Source organism: Oncorhynchus kisutch, unplaced genomic scaffold (genome assembly GCF_002021735.2).
Source record: "Oncorhynchus kisutch isolate 150728-3 unplaced genomic scaffold, Okis_V2 Okis09a-Okis19a_hom, whole genome shotgun sequence".
Classification (NCBI taxonomy): domain Eukaryota; kingdom Metazoa; phylum Chordata; class Actinopteri; order Salmoniformes; family Salmonidae; genus Oncorhynchus; species Oncorhynchus kisutch.
Window position 1 is genome coordinate 1,762,627 of NW_022261985.1, and position 25,362 is coordinate 1,787,988.

At 44.7% G+C, this 25,362-nt stretch overlaps 2 protein-coding genes across 4 annotated transcripts in view; both read right to left on the reverse strand.

Moving 5' to 3' along the window:
- Positions 1 to 1,319, reverse strand: part of lrguk (leucine-rich repeats and guanylate kinase domain containing) — a 32,475-nt gene extending 31,156 nt beyond the window's left edge. For 2 of the 3 annotated variants that reach the window (XM_031815348.1, XM_031815347.1), the window contains exons 1-4: positions 994 to 1,319; positions 640 to 744; positions 347 to 428; positions 8 to 108 (exon numbers count right to left, since the gene is read on the reverse strand). In XM_031815348.1, coding sequence (XP_031671208.1) covers positions 8 to 108; positions 347 to 428; positions 640 to 744; positions 994 to 1,200 — 495 coding nt within the window. In that variant the 5' untranslated portion in view covers positions 1,201 to 1,319. Of the gene's footprint in view, positions 1 to 7; positions 109 to 346; positions 429 to 639; positions 745 to 916 lie in introns of all 3 variants that reach the window. The other variant, XM_031815349.1, reaches the window with a different exon arrangement.
- Positions 1,320 to 1,937: 618 nt separating this feature from the next.
- The window catches only part of LOC116360559 (exocyst complex component 4-like), a 158,426-nt gene continuing 135,001 nt past the window's right edge, over positions 1,938 to 25,362 (reverse strand). The window contains exon 11 of the mRNA XM_031815356.1: positions 1,938 to 3,954. Within this exon, the coding sequence (XP_031671216.1) occupies positions 3,717 to 3,954 (238 nt within the window). The 3' untranslated portion in view covers positions 1,938 to 3,716. The remainder of the gene's footprint in view (positions 3,955 to 25,362) is intronic.

The window sequence follows — 25,362 nt, forward strand, 5'->3', positions numbered from 1 at the left end:
GTCCCACCTTGAGGTTCTTGGGTGGCTGGAATCCAAAGAAGTCGGTGAGTTGGTTGTGGGAGGCATCCAGGATGATGAGATACGGCATGTGGCTTACACAGGATAAATCTACCAGTCAACATGCATTAGTAGAGTCAGGAGAGTCGGGCGAGCAGAGGGGGAGACATGGCAACACCTGACACACAACTGTTATTATTCAAACCAGAAGCCTAGAAGTTACAAGGGCACCGATGAGAAATTAACCATTGTTGAATTAATTAGGCTAATCAAGCTACATTTTCTATATCAGTAATTAGAATCATAACAGGGCGTACAGTGCATTTGTTAATATGAGACACACACACACCTTTTATTTTGTTGTAAGGAAGTTCTAGCTTTTGAAGGTGGACGTAATTGCAAAGGATGGATACATTATTCAGATTTCGACCCTGGATGGAGACATGTTCCCAAATTGAATTCAACATGACATAGAAAACAAAACAAGTTAAGAAATGCAACAGCAATGGAAAGTAAACAGATGTTAGATACTCTTCTGTGTAAAGTCTGATGGTAAACAGTTACTCCTGTAAAGCATATTATCAGCGATTAATGGGGTTACACTATCAACCTGAAGTGTGTGTGTGTTGTGTGTGTTCTTACAGGCGCAGAGAGGAACTGGTAGACATGCTCTAGTCCAGTGGCAGAGTGTCCCAGGTTGGATAAACAGCTGGAAACGTCCTCTTCAGTCAACACACCATCGTGTTTCTGTATGAGACATAGCTACATCAACACATGTTGCAGTACACAATAGAACACGTCATGCACTGTCAATGCATTGTTTTTATGCACCAAACTTCTGTTATTATGAAACTCCGAGTAGAAAGAGAGAAGTTGCTTGCATCCTGAAAGTAATTAACAGAAACAGCGTGTTACTCACCAAGCCTCATGGCCCATCTGACTAAAGCAGTTAGTATCTTTATGAATTTAGCTGTTACCCCAAGCTTCCTCCCTTACCTCCATTGTCTTCTCCTCCTTCTCTTCCTCGGAGGTTGGAAACGTGTCTGCACACGGCTGATGAACCGCAGCAGGAAATGGTTGCGCATCAGTGGTCTCCTGTGTCACTGACTCATGAGGGTAGCAAGTAGGTGACCCAGAGGAATACTGGGGCGATGTTTGCTTCCCGATATCTTGCAAATTGGAAATGGTCGAAGTAGAAGACATTTTGGATGAAATTGTTTGGCATGAGAATACTTTGGGGATATTTTTACTTACTAATTAGCCTAGGTAGGCAGCTATTTTGTAAGTTGGCTCAGCTGGAGCAGATAGCGTTCTCTGTTGCTTAGTAACGAAGACGAAGCGTCAGTAGGTGAATTGAACTGTGGGAGATGTCGTTTTTGATTCATTTACTTCCCAACAGTTCATAAAACCTTTCAAACCCTGGTTCCCAGGTTCCACCGTCTGGAAAAAGTTAGATATTCATGCATTTTCATTTTAGTGTCCCGAGACAAATATTAGCCATTAAATCTTCTACTAACTTTACACTAATCACCATATTGAAACCTCAATCATGCTCACCAAAATGCAGAAAAAAGCTTGACATACTAGATTTCAAGTAGTGTGCTTTGTGCTTCAGACATCTTTCAACAGGTCTTGATCATTCTATAGAAAAGCCTTCTTCTGACGTCCCATCAGATCTGGCAGCTGAGCTCAATTCCTGACAGTGTATATTTTGGATCCGTCTATGTAAAATGACATCGGACAAAGTCAATTTGTGTCAATGTGAAAAGACTGAATTATACGGTGCAACAGCGCATAGACAGACCATGTTGTTTGGGAAGTGTTTCCTTCTGTATGGCATTCGTCAATTCCTCTGTGTCAATGGAAGAAACTAGTCCCTTGACCACACAAGGTAGGAAACTGGCTCTTTTCATTGTACAAAAACACACAAACTGCTCATATACACAGGGGAATTTTGAGGTTTTATTTCAGCAAGATCAGTGTACACAATGGCAGGTCATCTTTCTTTAATTGAGTGAAGGCTTGATAGTCAAAGCGTTGGTCTGAAAGGGACTTTTAACAGACACTGGAGAAAGGATCAAATACATCCTTAAATCACACCGGGACTCATTAACCTCCATTCTTATCAGATGTTTGTGAAAAAACTCATCAGACATGAAACCACTCTCCTATTACACACTGTAGATGTGCCAAACGACATGTCTTAGTAAACAAACAAATAAAGCAAAGCGTAAAGAAGAAGTGAAATGTATTTGTAGATCTTTACAATGAGTTGCCCCATTATTTCAAATGTGGGTATAGGGGTCCGATATACCGGATCATTTAAATCCAGATGGAGTGTTCCCTTGTTCCCAAATCAGCAGAAAAAAACTCATCAGTTGTGCAGAGTACTGCAAGCCAGAGACCTCCATAGTGTGTGTGTAATATAGTATGTGTTTATTGTGTGTGTGTGTACGTGTACGTCTTGAGTGTGCTGAGTAAAACAAATGCTGTTCCTATGGCACGAAGCAATCCCTCCGGCAACCACAAGGCTCATATTGATCCCAGCCTACATGTCATTATGATGGATGGTTCCGCTGGGTTCTGGTGAGCAGCACTGCCACAACTCTCCCCTGTTCTCTTTCCTCCCTCCCCCGCTCTTGTTAAGTACTTTTCCTCTGAGTTAATTAACTAAATATACTGAGGGGATGCAGGGGAAGGAATGATTTGTGACTCCTTGCAAGTGTATTCACTTTAGAATAGTTCTAGCAGAAGTTAACAGTTGTAGTGGTAGGAAGGGGAGTAGTGATTTGCAATTACATCCCTATTAAGTTCAAGACCTTGAGTGTTGGGACAAAATACACACTTAAATTGTACTGGATATATTGGCCCTCATCCCCTAGCACACATGTACACCTCAACGCTGCAGCACAGTCAATGCATTTCAGGACAGTGGCAAAGACTATAATCAGAATCGGCTATAGCTACATTATATCCAATCTACATTACTCTAAAAGTGAGAGAAAAATAGAGTGAACCACAGCTGAGGTGGGGAACCAATTCCTTTCTTTGTCCTTGGGGAAGAAGAATGGCCACAAAATGGCCACAAGCAGGGGGAGAGAAGTGATAATCTAGACAGTCTAATCTGGCATCTGGTATTGCAGACACAGTCAGTGGGCCCACGAGGGAGAGCTGGAGGTAGAGCTGTAATTGAGAGCAGCAGTTAGATGTAATGAGACAATGAGATGAGAAAGGCCCCAAAGCCAGACTCTCAGAAAATTCCCCCATTCTCCACAGGTGAGACTAGGGCCGACCACATATGGGATGATTGAAGGGAGTCATTTTTTAAAGTTGGAGAGTGTGTGTGTGTGTGTGATTTCTTGAGGAACTGGCTGCATTCTTGCCCGTGAATAAACAGATACATATTGGTACTTGCCGACAACAACAGATACATATTGGTAACTAAGTTCAACCCTTAAATCAGTAACTAGTTAATGTACAGCCTACCAGCATTATCTCAACCCCCAAAACATATTACATGGTTATTTACGGTCTGCCATGGTATCTAATGAAGACTCAGTTAGGACTTTTACAAACCCAGTTCAACACCAGTCCCTGTGGAGGTGCTAATACAAATACTAGCTTTAATCTAAACCCTTTATCCAGACAGGAGGTTGAGAAACACTGGACAGTAATACAAACAGACCATTGCCAACGACAGCCTCCCAATGTCCCCCCTCTCAAACAGTAGTGATCTTCTTGTCCTTGGTGGCCTGCTTGAAGGCTGCCTGCTCGCAGATGATCTCCTTGAGGCGCTGCAGCCGGACGTTCTGCGTGCTCAGGTCTCCCACGCCCGTCTGGCTCCTCTGCAGCAGGCTGAGGGCGTGGATGTACTCCAGCTCGGTGTAGCGAACGCCCTGGTCCACCACCAGGTTGAGCAGCTCATCTGCAGCGTTGTACAGCATCTCATAGTACTGCCTAAACAGGGGAGGAGATGACTTCATTGTTCAATGCCCATGAGAATGTTCTGTGTTATCCCAATCCCTCTAAAAGACAGAGGTCAGAGAGATCAGAGCAAAGGGGAGGGGTGGAGAGGGAAGGGGGAGAGGAGATGGTGGTTAGGGGGTTAGAGGGAGGAAGGAAGAATGGAAGGAGATGGGGGACAGGAGAGGTCAGAGGTCAGTAACCAGTAGTAGAGATGAGTAGAGAAAAAGGAAGGAATCAACACTATGATGTTGTTGATCTGGTACTACTGTACCATACTGCCTCACATAACACTATGATGTTGATCTGGTACTACTGTACCATACTGCCTCACATAACACTATGATGTTGTTGATCTGGTACTACTGTACCATACTGCCTCACATAACACTATGATGTTGATCTGGTATTACTGTACCATACTGCCTCACATAACACTATGATGTTGATCTAGTACTACTGTACCATACTGCCTCACATAACACTATGATGTTGATCTGGTACTACTGTACCATACTGCCTCACATAACACTATGATGTTGTTGATCTAGTACTACTGTACCATACTGCCTCACATAACACTATGATGTTGATCTGGTACTACTGTACCATACTGCCTCACATAACACTATGATGTTGATCTAGTACTACTGTACCATACTGCCTCACATAACACTATGTTGTTGATCTAGTACTACTGTACCATACTGCCTCACATAACACTATGATGTTGTTGATCTAGTACTACTGTACCATACTGCCTCACATAACACTATGATGTTGATCTAGTACTACTGTACAATACTGCCTCACATAACACTATGATGTTGTTGATCTGGTACTACTGTACCATACTGCCTCACATAACACTATGATGTTGATCTAGTACTACTGTACCATACTGCCTCACATAACACTATGATGTTGTTGATCTGGTACTACTGTACCATACTGCCTCACATAACACTATGATGTTGATCTAGTACTACTGTACCATACTGCCTCACATAACACTATGATGTTGTTGATCTGGTACTACTGTACCATACTGCCTCACATAACACTATGATGTTGATCTAGTACTACTGTACCATACTGCCTCACATAACACTATGATGTTGTTGATCTGGTACTACTGTACCATACTGCCTCACATAACACTATGATGTTGTTGATCTGGTACTACTGTACCATACTGCCTCACATAACACTATGATGTTGATCTGGTACTACTGTACCATACTGCCTCACATAACACTATGATGTTGATCTGGTACTACTGTACCATACTGCCTCACATAACACTATGATGTTGATCTAGTACTACTGTACCATACTGCCTCACATAACACTATGATGTTGAACTGGTACTACTGTACCATACTGCCTCACATAACACTATGATGTTGATCTGGTACTACTGTACCATACTGCCTCACATAACACTATGATGTTGATCTGGTACTACTGTACCATACTGCCTCACATAACACTATGATGTTGATCTGGTACTACTGTACCATACTGCCTCACATAACACTATGATGTTGATCTGGTACTACTGTACCATACTGCCTCACATAACACTATGATGTTGATCTAGTACTACTGTACCATACTGCCTCACATAACACTATGATGTTGATCTGGTACTACTGTACCATACTGCCTCACATAACACTATGATGTTGTTGATCTAGTACTACTGTACCATACTGCCTCACATAACACTATGTTGTTGATCTAGTACTACTGTAGCATACTGCCTCACATAACACTATGATGTTGATCTGGTACTACTGTACCATACTGCCTCACATAACACTATGATGTTGATCTGGTACTACTGTACCATACTGCCTCACATAACACTATGTTGTTGATCTAGTACTACTGTACCATACTGCCTCACATAACACTATGATGTTGATCTAGTACTACTGTACCATACTGCCTCACATAACACTATGATGTTGATCTGGTACTACTGTACCATACTGCCTCACATAACACTATGATGTTGATCTAGTACTACTGTACCATACTGCCTCACATAACACTATGATGTTGATCTAGTACTACTGTACCATACTGCCTCACATAACACTATGATGTTGTTGATCTGGTACTACTGTACCATACTGCCTCACATAACACTATGATGTTGATCTAGTACTACTGTACCATACTGCCTCACATAACACTATGATGTTGTTGATCTGGTACTACTGTACCATACTGCCTCACATAACACTATGATGTTGATCTAGTACTACTGTACCATACTGCCTCACATAACACTATGATGTTGTTGATCTGGTACTACTGTACCATACTGCCTCACATAACACTATGATGTTGATCTAGTACTACTGTACCATACTGCCTCACATAACACTATGATGTTGATCTAGTACTACTGTACCATACTGCCTCACATAACACTATGATGTTGATCTGGTATTACTGTACCATACTGCCTCACATAACACTATGATGTTGATCTAGTACTACTGTACCATACTGCCTCACATAACACTATGATGTTGTTGATCTGGTACTACTGTACCATACTGCCTCACATAACACTATGATGTTGATCTAGTACTACTGTACCATACTGCCTCACATAACACTATGATGTTGTTGATCTGGTACTACTGTACCATACTGCCTCACATAACACTATGATGTTGATCTGGTACTACTGTACCATACTGCCTCACATAACACTATGATGTTGTTGATCTGGTACTACTGTACCATACTGCCTCACATAACACTATGATGTTGATCTGGTACTACTGTACCATACTGCCTCACATAACACTATGATGTTGTTGATCTAGTACTATTGTACCATACTGCCTCACATAACACTATGTTGTTGATCTAGTACTACTGTACCATACTGCCTCACATAACACTATGATGTTGATCTAGTACTACTGTACCATACTGCCTCACATAACACTATGATGTTGATCTGGTACTACTGTACCATACTGCCTCACATAACACTATGATGTTGTTGATCTAGTACTACTGTACCATACTGCCTCACATAACACTATGATGTTGATCTGGTACTACTGTACCATACTGCCTCACATAACACTATGATGTTGATCTAGTACTACTGTACCATACTGCCTCACATAACACTATGATGTTGTTGATCTGGTACAAGGCCTACCTTCAAACTCAGTTCCTCTTTGCTTGACATCATGGGAAGATCAAATTAAATCAGCCAAGACCTCAGACAAAAATTGCAGACCTCCACTAGTCTGGTTCATCCTTGTGAACAATTTGCAAAAGCCTGAAGGTACCACGTTCCTCTGTACAAACAATAGTACCCAAGTATAAACACCATGGGACCACACAGCCTCCATACCGCTCAGGAAGGAAACTCATTTAGTCTCCTAGAGATGAACGTACTTTAGTGCAAAAAGTGCAAATCAATCCCAGAACAACAGCAAAGGACCTTGTGAAGATGCTGGAGAAAACGGGTACAAAAGTATCTATATCCACAGTAAAACGAGTCCTATATCGACATAACCTGAAAGGCCGCTCAGCAAGGAAGAAGCCACTGCTCCAAAACCGCCATAAAAAGTCAGACTACGGTTTGCAACTGTACATGGGGACAAAGATCGTACTTTTTGGAGAAATGTCCTCTGGTCTGATGAAACAAAAATAAACTGTTTGGCCATAATGACCATCATTATGTTTGGAGGAAAAAGGGGGATGCTTGCAAGCTGAAGAACACCATCCCAACTGTGAAGCACGGGGGTGGTATCATGTTGTGGGTGTCTGGAGGGAGGGACAGGTGCACTTCACAAAATAGATGGCATCATGAGGATGGAATGTTATGTGGATATATTGAAGCAACATCTCAAGACATCAGTCAGGAAGTTAAAGCTTGGTCGTAAATGAGTCTTCCAAATGGACAATGACCTTAACTATACTTCCAAAGTTGTGGCAAAATGGCTTAAGGACAACAAAGTCAAGGTATTGGAGTGGCCATCACAAATCCCTGACCTTAATCCCATAGAAAATGTGTGGGCAGAACTGAAAAAGTGTGTGCGAGCAAGGAGGCCTACAAACCTGACTCAGTTACACCAGCTGTTAGGAGGAATGGGCCAAAATTCACCCAACTTATTGCGGGAAGCTTGTGGAAGTCTTCCTGAAACAGTTTGACCCAAGTTAAACAATTTAAAGACAATGCTAGTACCAAATACTAATTGAGTGTATGTAAACTTCTGACCCACTGGGAATGTTTTGAAATAAATCAAATCTGAAATAAATCACTCTCTCTACTATTATTGACATTTCACATTCAAAAAAAAAAAAAGAGGTGATCCTAACTGACCTAAAACAGGGAATTGTTACTAGGATTAAATGTCAGGAACTGTGAAAAGGTGAGTTCAAATGTATTTGGCTAAGGTGTATGTAAACTTCTGACTTCAACTGTATATTGATGGTGGTTTAATCTATATGTATATTGATGGTGGTTTAAACCATATGTATATTGATGGTGGTTTAATCCATATGTATATTGATGGTGGTTTAAACCATATGTATATTGATGGTGGTTTAATCCATATGTATATTGATGGTGGTTTAAACCATATGTATATTGATGGTGGTTTAAACCATATGTATATTGATGGTGGTTTAATCTATATGTATATTGATGGTGGTTTAAACCATATGTATATTGTTGGTGGTTTAATCTATATGTATATTGATGGTGGTTTAAACCATATGTATATTGAAGATGGTTTAATCCAATTTTATATTGAAGATGGTTTAATCCAATTTTATATTGATGGTGGTTTAAACCAATTTTATATTGATGGTGGTTTAAACCATATGTATATTGATGGTGGTTTAAACCATATGTATATTGTTGGTGGTTTAAACCATATGTATATTGATGGTGGTTTAATCTATACGTATATTGATGGTGGTTTAAACCATATGTATATTGTTGGTGGTTTAATCCATATGTATATTGTTGGTGGTTTAATCCATATGTATATTGTTGGTGGTTTAATCCATATGTATATTGATGGTGGTTTAATCCATATGTATATTGTTGGTGGTTTAATCCATATGTATATTGATGGTGGTTTAAACCATATGTATATTGTTGGTGGTTTAAACCATATGTATATTGATGGTGGTTTAATCCATATGTATATTGTTGGTGGTTTAATCCATATGTATATTGATGGTGGTTTAAACCATATGTATATTGTTGGTGGTTTAAACCATATGTATATTGATGGTGGTTTAATCCATATGTATATTGATGGTGGTTTAAACCATATGTATATTGATGGTGGTTTAATCCATATGTATATTGATGGTGGTTTAAACCATAATGATAGGGAAAACACAGAGTTTACAGTAGCATCGGTAGCCTGTCCTACAAAGCAGACAGATTAAACAAATATGTAAATATAGAAGATATATGAATGCATTAGGGAGTAGCATAGAGCAGGGCTGACTATGTCTCTGCTCTGGGGCTAAACAGGCCAATACCTCAGAGACTGTGTGGGCAGCAGCAGCACAGACACAAAGACAGACAGATAGCATCGCTATACGCCACTGGCTAGTAGAAAAATCCCATTCACTTAGATTACACTCCCACAATGGTGTTTTGGATGGGTATGAGAGGTGCCCACAAAAGGACACACACACGCACGCACACACGCAGACACACACAAAACCTGGGGGCATCGGGAAGCTCAATCTCTTCACCCATCTCCTCCTTTAACTCAGCTCTTTGTGCCCAGAGAAAGAGAGGGATTTAAAGTGGTGCCCATCAAAGCAGCAGGGAGAGGAAGGCTAAGCTGAGGGAAAGTATTCCATTGTGTCCAGGAGAAGAAATCTCAAGGAACAAGCACACAGGTGCAAATCTCGTGTGTGTGTGTACCAGAATAGGAATAACTATTATCTTGTTGTATTAGAGAGATATATATGTAGAGAGAGAGAGAGAGAGAGAGAGAGAGAGAGAGAGAGAGAGAGAGAGAGAGAGAGAGAGAGAGAGAGAGAGAGAGAGAGAGAGAGAGAGAGAGAGAGAGAGAGAGAGAGAGAGAGAGAGAGAGAGAGAGAGAGAGAGAGAGAGAGAGAGAGAGAGAGAGAGAGAGAGAGAGAGAGAGAGAGAGAGAGAGAGAGAGAGAGAGAGAGAGAGAGAGAGAGAGAGAGAGAGAGAGAGAGAGAGAGAGAGAGAGAGAGAGAGAGAGAGAGAGAGAGAGAGAGAGAGAGAGAGAGAGAGAGATAACAAATGTGTGTGGGGATTCATTTATTTAATATTTCTCTCTTTCTCTGACAAGTAATGCCCTTGGTTTGTGAACTATTTGCATACTCACTCTCTTCTCCTCTCTCCCTCCAAGGCCCTGTTCGTTTTTTCAATGCTCACCCTCAATGAGCTCGTCAATATTGATGAGGGGTCATACCGGTTCCTTTGCTCGCCACAGGCAGAGACACAGAGAAACCCCTGATGGGCAGCACAGTGTTCTTATCACTTCTCAAATATGCACCACATGTCTCCACTGTATATCTGTGTGTGTGTCCACTGTGTGTGTGTCTACTGTGTGTGTGTCTACTGTGTGTGTGTGTGCGCGTGTGTCTACTGTGTGTGTCTACTGTGTGTGTGTGTGTGTGTGTCTACTGTGTGTGTGTGTTATTCACGTCCAAAACACCACTCCCATTCCCCAGATACTGCATGCGATTAGCTGCACACAGGAGGACATAGTCCACATTGTTATGTGAACTGAAAAGAAATGTGTTTGTTTTTAGAAGGGAAAGCTTTGAAGAGAACAATTAACAACCCACACACACCGTTCTCAAAGAGACATAGAAAAGCAGGGGAGGAGTAAAACACCGGGGGAAAAAGAGTGATGATTGACAACTTTACTTTGTATAAATGTTGGTATATTTGTGTTCTCACATCTGGGCAAGGCTGTTCCAGTTTGGGCCGTTTGTAAACCAGTTTATAAGGCTATAGTGTATAATGTTCTCTAAGGCCCTATCTTTGGTTGCCTCCCTGTGTCCTGAATATGAAAGTCTAATATACTGTGTGACTGAGCAAACTGACTGATCTACAAGTGATAATGAGGAGTTATTTAGCATGCAAGGTGATTTGTAGATCAGTCCGTCAGCACTTGCCGACTGCAATGCAGTCAACCTGGAACATAACCCCAGGTTGCAGGTATACCGTGTTTCTGTCTATTATAGGGCACTTGGCACGACATTTCAAGCCTTTGGGTTTGGATTTTGGGGTATCTATCTACAAACTGATTGGCAATGTCTGGTTCTCCATGTTGCCCCACAATACTGTCCTCTCTTTGGCCTGTTCTACTGGGCCTCATCCCTCTGTCGTCATGTTGACTGGACACCTGGCTATCTGGACCCTGCCCAGCTGTTGTATCAGGGAAAAGGTTGGAAGTGCTGGGTGGGGTGTGTGTGTGTGTGAGAGAGAGATTGTTCTGTTGGTGTGTGAGACCCCCCCCCCCCAGATGCCAAAAACTCCTCCAACCAACCACATCATTACCCAGGTGCTTGGAAAGTCATTTGCCCAACAGCAGCTGTTAATCAGATTAAATTCTCTGTGCTCTTACATCTTCACCCCCCCCCCCCCCGCCCTTTATTCACCCATTAGGGGGAGATAATGAAGGAAACCAGCATTCGGCTTCACTCAGTCAAACACACTCCAGAACCCACCGTCACTGTCGTCCGCATTTCCCCACTTGCCAACCTCCCTCCCTCCCTCCCAACCACCCTCCCTCCCTCTCCCACCCACCCACCCTCCCTCCCTCTCCCACCCACCCTCCCCTTCCCTCCCTCCCTCCCTCCCTCCCTCCCACCCTCCCTCCCTCCCTCCCACCCTCCCTCCCTCCCTCCCTCCCACCCTCCCTCCCTCCCTCCCTCCCACCCTCCCACCCTCCCTCCCTCCCTCCCACCCTCCCTCCCACCCTCCCTCCCCCTCCCACCCTCCCTCCCTCCCTCTCCCACCCTCCCTCCCTCCCACCCACCCACCCACCCTCCCTCCCTCCCTCCCTCCCTCCCTCCCTCCCTCCCACCCACCCCACCACCTGCAAGAGCGCTCACTCACTCGCTAACTCTGTGTGTGTGTGTGTGTGCCATTACATTTTAATTAGCCCACATCTCCTTCGTGCGCAGCCCCTCGTATACAAAGAGTATTAAGCAAATTTATGGTGCATGTGGCAGAGGACGGGGCCAAGATCTATGTATGTCACTGGTGAGAGAGAAAGATACAGAGAAAGAGAAGGGAGAAAGTGGGAGAGAGAGAAGAGAGAAAACAAGAATCAGCACAATTAATTTCCTCTCATTTCCAGTGTGTACAATATTAAAGTCATTTAAGGTTGCCTCTGTCAGCATGTTGAGAACACCACATTAGTTAGCGAGGGATAGGGTGGAGGAGAGGATGGAGGGAGGGAGGAGATTCTCTCAGGATGATTCTCTCCATCAAGCGGAACGCACGCTTGTCGCCGCGGTAACAAATGCCAGGGCTCCTGATGCAAATGAGAGCTCCGTCAAGTTTTCCCACTCCTCTCGCTCCCTCTGTCCTCTTATGACTAGAGAAGCTCTATGCAGAGACACTGCAGCTTCATCAGCAATAACCAGTGTAGTCATTATGAGAGAGAGAGAGAGAGAGAGAAAGAAAGAGAGACACAGACACAGAGAGACACAGACAGACACAGACAGGAAGACTCATGTTCAAAGAGAGTGGATAGTTAGCTCAAAGACGACAAGTCATTTTCCACTTTGTAAAGAGGTAGCGCAAGTTAACACCACGTTAGCTGAAGATGGGAAAGTCACTAACTCTAAACTTAGCCCAGAGAAAGCAGCTACTGCAGTGCAACAAAGGACAGATAAGTAGTCACATCAACTGTACAAATAGAGGAACCAGACGGAACGAACACCACTTCGCCCCTGCTATTGACAGACAGGTAAGGAGGGAGAGAAAGACTGAGACACAAGCGCTAAACACAAACAGTTTATCATAGCCGTCAGCTGTAGTTATTAAAGCTGGGGTGAGTCGACTCTGCCCCAGCCCTGTCACCTTGACAACACGGTGAAACTGACTTTTACCACAGGCTCCCTCTGCTGAGCTGTTCACCAGACACCTTCACGTTTCCACTCAACCCCGTGACATCTGCACCGTCCATGTCTGTCAGACAATAATGGGCTAGCTCTGAAGGCTAATGATTCACTTGCTTATCATGGAAGCTGTGTTAGCATGTAATGCTAGGAGGATAACAGGACAGGCTAGAGACAGGGGTCACAGGGTATCTCACTGGGGGTGTGATTGGATGTCAGAGAGAGGGTAAACCAACTGTCACTCTTATGATTGGATGTTACACACACAGAGTTTTCTAGACACAACCCCCCCAAACAAACAGACATTTTTCACACAATACACACCCCTCCCTAGTAGTCCATCTAGAAGACAATATACTAACCAACCCTGTCCATCGCTCTCACCCACCCCTCCTCACTCTCTCTCTCTCCCTCCGTCCGTCTCCTAAAGGTAAGACAATATACTAACCAACCCTGTCCATCCCTCTCACCCACCTCTCCTCTCTCTCACTCTCCCTCCCTCTCCTAAAGGTAAGACAATATACTAACCAACCCTGTCCCTCTCTCTCCCTCTCCTAAAGGTAAGACAATATACTAACCAACCCTGTCCCTCACTCTCACTGTCCCTCCCTCTCCTAAAGGTAAGACAATATACTAACCAACCCTGTCCCTCTCTCTCTCACTGTCCCTCCCTCTCCTAAAGGTAAGACAATATACTAACCAACCCTGTCCCTCCCTCTCCTAAAGGTAAGACAATATACTAACCAACCCTGTCTCTCTCCCTCCCTCCCTCTCCTAAAGGTAAGACAATATACTAACCAACCCTGTCCCTCTCTCTCTCACTGTCCCTCCCTCTCCTAAAGGTAAGACAATATACTAACCAACCCTGTCTCTCTCCCTCCCTCTCCTAAAGGTAAGACAATATACTAACCAACCCTGTCCCTCTCTCTCCCTCCCTCTCCTAAAGGTAAGACAATATACTAACCAACCCTGTCCCTCTCCCTCCCTCTCCTAAAGGTAAGACAATATACTAACCAACCCTGTCCATCCCTATCACCCACCCCTCTCTCTCCTCCCTCTCCTAAAGGAAAGACAATATACTAACCAACCCTGTCCCTCTCTCTCCCTCTTCTAAAGGTAAGACAATATACTAACCAACCCTGTCTCTCTCCCTCCCTCTCCTAAAGGTAAGACAATATACTAACCAACCCTGTCCCTCCCTCTCACCCACCCCTCCTCTCTCTCTCTCTCCTAAAGGTAAGACAATATACTAACCAACCCTGTCCATCCCTCTCCCTCCCTCTCCTAAAGTTAAGACAATATACTAACCAACCCTGTCCATCTCTCTCACCCACCCCTCCTCTCTCTCACTCTCCCTCCCTCTCCTAAAGGTAAGACAATATACTAACCAACCCTGTCCCTCTCTCTCCCTCTCCTAAAGGTAAGACAATATACTAACCAACCCTGTCCCTCCCTCTCCTAAAGGTAAGACAATATACTAACCAACCCTGTCCCTCTCTCTCCCTCTCCTAAAGGTAAGACAATATACTAACCAACCCTGTCCCTCTCTCTCCCTCTCCTAAAGGTAAGACAATATACTAACCAACCCTGTCTCTCTCCCTCCCTCTCCTAAAGGTAAGACAATATACTAACCAACCCTGTCCCTCTCTCTCTCACTGTCCCTCCCTCTCCTAAAGGTAAGACAATATACTAACCAACCCTGTCTCTCTCCCTCCCTCTCCTAAAGGTAAGACAATATACTAACCAACCCTGTCCATCCCTATCACCCACCCCTCTCTCTCCTCCCTCTCCTAAAGGAAAGACAATATACTAACCAACCCTGTCCCTCTCTCTCCCTCTTCTAAAGGTAAGACAATATACTAACCAACCCTGTCTCTCTCCCTCCCTCTCCTAAAGGTAAGACAATATACTAACCAACCCTGTCCCTCCCTCTCACCCACCCCTCCTCTCTCTCTCTCTCCTAAAGGTAAGACAATATACTAACCAACCCTGTCCATCCCTCTCCCTCCCTCTCCTAAAGTTAAGACAATATACTAACCAACCCTGTCCATCTCTCTCACCCACCCCTCCTCTCTCTCACTCTCCCTCCCTCTCCTAAAGGTAAGACAATATACTAACCAACCCTGTCCCTCTCTCTCCCTCTCCTAAAGGTAAGACAATATACTAACCAACCCTGTCCCTCCCTCTCCTAAAGGTAAGACAATATACTAACCAACCCTGTCCCTCTCTCTCCCTCTCCTAAAGGTAAGACAATATACTAACCAACCCTGTCCCTCTCTCTCCCTCTCCTAAAGGTAAGACAATATACTAACCAACCCTGTCTCTCTCCCTCCCTCTCCTAAAGGTAAGACAATATACTAACCAACCCTGTCCCTCCCTCACCCCACCCACCCCTCCTCTCTCTCTCTCTCTCTCTCTCTCTCTCTCTCTCTCTCTCTCCCTCCCTCTCCTAAAGGTAAGACAATATACTAACCAACCCTGTCCCTCTCTCTCTCACTGTCCCTCCCTCTCCTAAAGGTAAGACAATATACTAACCAACCCTGTCTCTCTCCCTCCCTCTCCTAAAGGTAAGACAATATACTAACCAACCCTGTCTCTCTCCCTCCCTCTCCTAAAGGTAAGACAATATACTAACCAACCCTGTCCCTCACTCTCACCCACCCCTCCTCTCTCTCTCTCTCTCTCTCTCTCTCTCTCTCTCTCTCTCTCCCTCCCTCCCTCTCCTAAAGGTAAGACAATATACTAACCAACCCTGTCCCTCTCTCTCACTGTCCCTCCCTCTCCTAAAGGTAAGACAATATACTAACCAACCCTGTCCCTCTCTCTCTCACTGTCCCTCCCTCTCCTAAAGGTAAGACAATATACTAACCAACCCTGTCCCTCTCTCTCCCTCCCTCTCCTAAAGGTAAGACAATATACTAACCAACCCTGTCCCTCCCTCTCACCCACCCCTCCTCTCTCTCTCTCTCTCCCTCCCTCCCTCTCCTAAAGGTAAGACAATATACTAACCAACCCTGTACATCCCTCTCCTAAAGGTAAGACAATATACTAACCAACCCTGTCCCTCCCTCTCCCTCCCTCTCCTAAAGGTAAGACAATATACTAACCAACCCTGTCCCTCTCTCTCCCTCCCTCTCCTAAAGGTAAGACAATATACTAACCAACCCTGTCCCTCCCTCTCCTAAAGGTAAGACAATATACTAACCAACCCTGTCCCTCTCTCTCCCTCCCTCTCCTAAAGGTAAGACAATATACTAACCAACCCTGTCCCTCTCTCTCCCTCCCTCTCCTAAAGGTAAGACAATATACTAACCAACCCTGTCCATCCCTCTCACCCACCCCTCCTCTCTCTCACTCTCCCTCCCTCTCCTAAAGGTAAGACAATATACTAACCAACCCTGTCCCTCTCTCTCCCTCCTTCTCCTAAAGGTAAGACAATATACTAACCAACCCTGTCCCTCTCTCTCCCTCCCTCTCCTAAAGGAAAGACAATATACTAACCAACCCTGTCCCTCTCTCTCCCTCCCTCTCCTAAAGGTAAGACAATATACTAACCAACCCTGTCCCTCTCTCTCCCTCCCTCTCCTAAAGGTAAGACAATATACTAACCAACCCTGTCCCTCTCTCTCCTAAAGGAAAGACAATATACTAACCAACCCTGTCCCTCTCCCTCCCTCTCCTAAAGGTAAGACAATATACTAACCAACCCTGTCCCTCCCTCTCACCCACCCCTCCTCTCCCTCTCTCCCTCTCCTAAAGGTAAGACAATATACTAACAACCCTGTCTCTCCCTCCCTCCATCCCTCCCTCTCCTAAAGGTAAGACAATATACTAACCAACCCTGTCCCTCCATCTCCTAAAGGTAAGACAATGAACATACCAACCCTGTCCCTCTCTCTCACCCACCCCTCCTCTCCCTCCCTCTTGTAAAAGTGCTTGTTTCAACAGAATGGTAATTCCCTGTAAGTCAACCTGTGTGTGCTGAATGGCTAAACAGCCGCAGTGTGATCTCACACACACACACACACAGCCAGAGAGATGTTGATGTTTTGAGGCACATTGATCCACTAGACTGGACCAAACACCTGGGTGGTTAGAACATCCAGGTAGAAGGTCCATGTAACGTCTCAGAAACATTATGTCAGCGTGACGTCCAAGTCATTCCAATGTTCTGTGATAATGATCATTGATCCACTACAGTAGACATGCATGAAGAAACCCCTGGTAAGTGGCTACAACGTCTACGTAACCTTAAAAAAGAAATGCTGCTAAAATGTTGTGTCAGTCTGTTTTAATTCATCGTGATAATGTCTTTAGCTAGCGCAAAAAATATTTTAACAACGCTTCTACAACGTTAGGGCAATGTTAGAGTGCAGTTGTTGGGCAGATTCCCGGCGGGCGTCTGGTGGACTGACAGTATATCTGGGAGACAGCTGGAGAGGAGGTCTCCAAGTTCACATCATCCATTTATTTCACAACATCCTCTCTCTCTCTCTTTCTCTTTCTCTCTTTCTCTCAATCCATCCCTCTCTCTCTCTCCATCCCGCTCTCTCTTTATCTCAATCCATCCTCTCTCTCTCTCCATCCCACTCTCTGTTTATCTCAATCCATCTCTCTCTCTCTCCATCCCGCTCTCTCTTTATCTCAATCCATCCTCTCTCTCTCCATCCCGCTCTCTCTTTATCTCAATCCATCCCTCTCCCTCCCTATCTATCTCTCCTGCAGTGGCAGAACCAAAAACAGCAGCAGAGTGAGAAAGAGTGAGGGAGAAAGGGCAGAGTAATGGGGGAAGAGAGAGAAATAGAGAGAGACAGAGAGAGATGGAGGGGAGAGAGAAAGACAACCACACACACATAAACACAGATGTGAGGTTTATCAGAGGTTCTGGTGACATGTCCAGGTCTATGGGAAGGGACCTGGCTCTAGAGCTGTCTCTGAGCAGATGGTGTGTGTGTGTGTGACTCCGTGTGTATATGTGTCTGCCACTCTCTCTCTGTGTGTGTGTGTGTGTCTGCCACTCTATGTGTGTGTGTGTGTGTGCCACTCTCTGTGTGTGTGGGTGTGTGTCTGCCACTCCCTCTGTGTGTCTGCCACTCCCTGTGTGTGTGTGTGTCTGCCACTCACTGCGTGTGTGTGTGACACGCCTCACATCACACACACAGAAACGCCTCACATCACACACACAGACACGCCTCACATCACACACACAGACACGCCTCACACCACACACACAGACACGCCTCACACCACACACACAGAAACGCCTCACACCACACACACAGAAACGCCTCACACCACACACACGCCTCACACCACACACACACACACACGCCTCACCACACACACGCCTCACACCACACACAGACCTCTGTGTGTGTCTGCCACTCCCTGTGTGTGTGTGTGTCTGCCACTCACTGCGTTTGTGTGTGACACGCCTCACATCACACACACAGAAACGCCTCACATCACACACACAGACACGCCTCACACCACACACACAGAAACGCCTCACACCACACACACAGAAACGCCTCACACCACACACACAGACACGCCTCACACCACACACACACGCCTCACCACACACACACCTCACACCACACACAGACCTCTGTGTGTGTCTGCCACTCCCTGTGTGTGTGTGTGTCTGCCACTCACTGCGTTTGTGTGTGACACGCCTCACATCACACACACAGAAACGCCTCACATCACACACACAGACACGCCTCACATCACACACACAGACACGCCTCACATCACACACACAGACACGCCTCACACCACACACACAGAAACGCCTCACACCACACACACAGAAACGCCTCACACCACACACACAGACACGCCTCACACCACACACACACACACACGCCTCACCACACACACGCCTCACACCACACACAGACCTCTGTGTGTGTCTGCCACTCCCTGTGTGTGTGTGTGTCTGCCACTCACTGCGTTTGTGTGTGACACGCCTCACATCACACACACAGAAACGCCTCACATCACACACACAGACACGCCTCACATCACACACACAGACACGCCTCACATCACACACACAGACACGCCTCACATCACACACACAGACACGCCTCACACCACACACACAGGAACGCCTCACACCACACACACAGACACGCCTCACACCACACACACACACACACACGCCTCACCACACACACGCCTCACACCACACACAGACACGCCTCACACCACACACAGACACGCCTCACACCACACAGACACGCCTCACACCACAGACACGCCTCACATCACACACACAGACACGCCTCACATCACACACACAGACACGCCTCACATCACACACAGACACGCCTCACATCACACACAGACACGCCTCACATCACACACACAGACACGCCTCACACCACACACACAGACACACCTCACATCTCACACACAGATACGCCTCACACCACAGACACGCCTCACATCACACACACAGACACGCCTCACACCACACACACAGACAGGCACTGAAAGACTACAGAAACGGTTACAACAAAAATGAAAATGAATTAATTCAACCTGATATCTACAGATTACATTTCAACAAACAGTCACACAAAGTTCAACACACCACACATTGAAATGTGACATTTCAGCAGTATTTCAGGGCCTGTGCCTTGATTACAGATATGCAGTAGCAACTGTAGCTTTGACCACTGGGTGCCACTGTTTCCATACCCTTCCACTTCACACAGAACTCTGTGTGTGTGTGTGTGTGTGTATGTATCTATATCTGTGTGCGTATGTATATATATATATGTGTGTGTGTGTGTATATATATATATATGTATATATATGTGTGTGTGTGTGTGTGTGTGTGTGTGTGTGTGTATATATATATATATATATATGTGTGTGTGTGTATATATATATATATATGTGTGTGTGTATATATATATATATATGTATGTGTGTGTGTGTGTGTGTGTGTATATATATATATATATGTGTGTGTGTGTATATATATGTGTGTGTGTGTGCGTGTGTGTATAGATATGTGTGTGTGTGTGTATACACGTGTGTGTGTGTATATACATGTGTGCGTGTATATACGTGTGTGTGTGTGTATATATGTGTGTGTGTGTATATATATGTGTGTGTATACATATATATGTGTGTGTATGTGTATGTGTGTGTGTATGTACAGTGTGGCAAAAAAACATATTTAGTCAGCCATCAATTGTGCAAGTTCTCCCACTTAAAAATATGCGAGAGGCCTGTAATTTTCATCATAGGTACACTTCAACTATGATAGACAAAATGAGAAAAAAAATCCAGAAAATCACATTGTAGGATCTTTGATTAATTAGTTTGCAAATTATGGTGGAAAATAAGTATTTGGTCACCTACAAACAAGCAAGATTTCTGGCTCTCACAGACCTGTAACTTCTTCTTTAAGAGGCTCCTCTGTCCTCCACTCATTACCTGTATTAATGGCACCTGTTTGAACTTGTTATCAGTATAAAAGACACCTGTCCACAACCTCAAACAGTCACACTCCAAACTCCACTATGGCCAAGACCAAAGAGCTGTCAAAGGACACCAGAAACAAAATTGTAGACCTGCACCAGGCTGGGAAGACTGAATCTGCAATAGGTAAGCAGCTTGGTTTGAAGAAATCAACTCTGGGAGCAATTATTAGGAAATGGAAGACATACAAGACCACTGATAATCTCCCTCGATCTGGGGCTCCACGCAAGATCTCACCCCGTAGGGTCAAAATGATCACAAGAACGGTGAGCAAAAATCCCAGAACCACACGGGGGGACCTAGTGAAGGACCTGCAGAGAACTGGGACCAAAGTAACAAAGCCTACCATCAGTAACACACTACGCCGCCAGGGACTCAAATCCTGCAGTGCCAGACTTGTCCCTCTGCTTAAGCCAGTACATGTCCAGGCCCATCTGAAGTTTGCTAGAGAGCATTTGGATGATCCAGAAGAAGATTGGGAGAATGTCATATGGTCAGATGAAACCAAAATATAACTTTTTGGTAAAAACTCAACTCGTCGTGTTTGGAGGACAAAGAATGCTGAGTTGCATCCAAAGAACACCATACCTACTGTGAAGCATGGGGGTGGAAACATCATGCTTTGGGGCTGTTTTTCTGCAAAGGGACCAGGACGACTGATCCGTGTAAAGGAAAGAATGAATGGGGCCATGTATCGTGAGATTTTGAGTGAAAAACTCCTTTCATCAGCAAGGGCATTGAAGATGAAACGTGGCTGGGTCTTTCAGCATGACAATGATCCCAAACACACCGCCCGGGCAACGAAGGAGTGGCTTCGTAAGAAGCATTTCAAGGTCCTGGAGTGGCCTAGCCAGTCTCCAGATCTCAACCCCATGGAAAATCTTTGGAGGGAGTTGAAAGTCCGTGTTGCCCAGCAACAGCCCCAAAACATCACTGCTCTAGAGGAGATCTGCATGCTCCTTCCATTTCAATATTATCGCTTGCACAGTGCTCCTTGGGATGTTTAAAGCTTGGGAAATCTTTTTGTATCCAAATCCGGCTTTAAACTTCTTCACAACAGTATCTCGGACCTGCCTGGTGTGTTCCTTGTTCTTCATGATGCTCTCTGCGCTTTTAACGGACCTCTGAGACTATCACAGTGCAGGTGCATTTATACGGAGACTTGATTACACACAGGTGGATTGTATTTATCATCATTAGTCATTTAGGTCAACATTGGATCATTCAGAGATCCTCACTGAACTTCTGGAGAGAGTTTGCTGCACTGAAAGTAAAGGGGCTGAATAATTTTGCACGCCCAATTTTTCAGTTTTTGATTTGTTAAAAAAGTTTGAAATATCCAATAAATCTCGGTCCACTTCATGATTGTGTCCCACTTGTTGTTGATTCTTCACAAAAAAATCCAGTTTTATATCTTTATGTTTGAAGCCTGAAATGTGGCAAAAGGTCGCAAAGTTCAAGGGGGCCGAATACTTTCGCAAGGCACTGTATATATATATGTGTGTGTGTGTGTGTGTGTATGTGTGTTTCATTGGGTAGAGCTAGCTACAGTGCTGCTGGTCATTGGGCTTCTCAGTTGCAATTGGGATCGATGGTTATTACTGTGTCCTTTCCAGGGTCAACCACAGGAGCCACTCAGAACACCACGGCTTTCTCCTCTATTCCTTCTCTTCTATCGTTCTTCAATCAATGACTGACTATTCTTTCCTTCTCTTATTCTCCTGGCCTTTTCTTCCCTTTATTCAGTCGTTCTTCTGAGACTGGGCTGAAGGAAGGGTGAACATGTCTTGTGTTCTCTTACTCTTCCTCTTCCTGTCCCTTCTTTCTGGCCTTTTGAAAGAGGTTGTCCTCCCACACTGTCATCAGAGAGAGAGACGTATCAACCCCCTACAGCACCCACACTGTCATCAGAGAGATGTATCAACCCCTACAGGAGCCACACTGTCATCAGAGAGATGTATCAACCCCTACAGGAGCCACACTGTCATCAGAGAGATGTATCAACCCCTACAGCACCCATACTGTCATCAGAGAGATGTATCAACCCCTACAGCACCCACACTGTCATCAGAGAGATGTATCAACCCCTACAGCACCCACACTGTCATCAGAGAGATGTATCAACCCCTACAGCACCCACACTGTCAGAGAGATGTATCAACCCCTACAGCACCCACACTGTCAGAGAGAGAGAATACATGAGAGGGAGAGAGAGAGAGAGAGGGAGAGAGAGAGGGAGAGAGAGAGAGAGAGGGAGAGAGAGAGAGAGAGAGCGAGCGAGAGCGAGAGCGAGAGAGAGAGAGCGAGAGCGAGAGAAATGTAATGAGAGAGAGAGAGAGAGCGAGAGAGAGATGGCGAGAGAGAGAGTGACGGCAAGAGAGAGGGAGTCGAAGAGAGAGGCAGAGAGAGCGAGAGAGAATAAATTAATGAGAGAAAAATATAGAGAATGAATGAGAAAGAAACAGAGAAAGAGAGAGACCATCCCACATAATGTGGAGGTGAAAGGGAGTAGAAATAACAGACGAACCAAGGCTCCGCCGGGCCCCTCTATACTACTATCCTGCCATCAGACAACAGCACCACTATGGAGCTAGGCAAGACCCTAACGAGACAAACACCGTCAAGTCAGCACAGTTATCACCGGGGTCTTCGACATTTCCAAAATGTCTTGGGGCCTCCCATGGGTGCAGGTTTTAGTTTTTGCCCTAGCACTACACAGCTGACTCAAATAATCAACGCTTGATGATGAGTTGGTTAATTGATTCAGCTTTGTAGCTCTGAGGCAAAAACCAAAGCCTACACCGGGGTGGGGCCCCTGGACCGTGTTTGGGAAACCCTGTTGTACACACATTCACAGACAAGACGGCATCCAACTGACATACATTGTATAGAAGGACATCGCATGGAGATTGGCAAAGCTAGTGAAAATCTAACGTCATCAGATTGGGTTTTGGGGGGATTCAGGTAGTCTAGACTTTGATTAGGTGTCTTAAGCCTTTTGGTTTACAGTCCAACGAGTCCATAAAATGACCTTGTATTGTTTTATGTTTGGTCAAAATATATTGATATATTGAAGTCTCTGAAAGGACATGTCAAGGTCCCTTATAATGCCTCGCAGGGGTGAACTGGTAATTAAAAAGCTGGGCTAACAGTGTTCAATATATAAGCTGACAACGCTACTTTACTGTACTGGTACATAAACGCTTTCCACCACATCAGAAAGGTGTGCAAAGGGTGTTCATCATACACTATATTCCTGTTAATATGTCAAAACACCAGTCATATGTCAGTGGTGTTGGAGGACACTGGTGGACATTTGGTGAGGGATTTATTGACCTAAAATGCATTCAGAAAGTATTCAGACCCCTCGACTTTTTCCACATTTTATTACGTTACAGCCTTGTTCTAAAATGGATTATATTACTTTTTCCCCTCATCAATCTACACACAATACCCCATAATGACATCACAATACCCCATAATGACATCACAATACCCCATAATGACATCACAATACCCCATAATGACATCACAATACCCCATAATGACAAAGCTAAAACAGGTTTTAAGACATGTTGTCAAATAAATAAAAGAAAACGTATTTACATAAGTATTCAGACCCTTTGTTATGAGAATCAGAATTGAGCCACCTGTGGTAAATACAATTGATTGGACATGATTTGCAAAAGCACACCCCTGTCTATATAAGGTCCCACAGTTGACAGTACATGTCAGAGCAAAAACCAAGCCATGAGGTCAAAGGAATTGTCCATAGAGCACCGAGACAGGATTGTGTCGAGGCACAAATCTGGGGAAGGGTACCAATACATTACTGCATTATTGAAGGTCCCCAAGAACACAGTGGCCTCCATCATTCTTCAATGGAAGAAGTTTGAAACCATCACAACTCTTCCAAGAGCTGGTCGTCCAGCCAAACCGATCAATAGGGGGAGAAGGGCCTGGTCAGGGAGGTGACCAAGAACCCGATGGTCACTCTAACAGAGCTCCAGAGTTCCTCTGTGGAGATGTGAGAACCTTCCAGAAGGACAACCATCTCTGCAGCACTCCACCAATCAGACCTTTATGTTAGAGTGGCTAGATGGAAGCTACTGCTCAGTAAAAGGCACATGACAGCCCGCTTGGAGCTCACCAAAAGGAACCTAAAGACTCTCAGACCATGAGAAACAAGATTCTCTGGTCTGATGAAACCAAGATTGAAATCTTTGGCCTGAAAGCCAAGTGTCACGTCTGGTGGAAACATGGCACCATCCCTACAGTGAAGCATGGTGGTGTTAGCGTCATGCTGTGGGGATGTTTTTCAGCGGCAGGGACTGGGAGACTAGTCAGGATCGAGGGAAAGATGAATGAAGCAAATTACAAGAGATCCTTGATGAAAACTTGACAGAGCTTGAGAGGATCTGCAGAGAAGAATGGGAGAAACTCCCCAAATACAGGTGTGCCAAGCTTGTAGCGTCATACCCAAGAATAGATGCTTCAACAAAGTACTGAGTAAAGGGTCTGAATACCTCTGTAAATGAGATTTTCTATTTTTTATAAACTGGCAAAAAAACTGTTTTTGGTTTGTCATTATGGGATACAGTATTGTGAGTAGATTGATGAGGATGAAACAATGTTTTTATCGATTTGAGAATAAGGTCTGGGGTCTGAATAGTTTCTGAATGCACTGTACCCCCTCCCATCTGGTGCTCTCACTCACTCATGGGGTGTAGATTGGTGCAGTTCTGTATGCTGGTTGAACATGCAGAA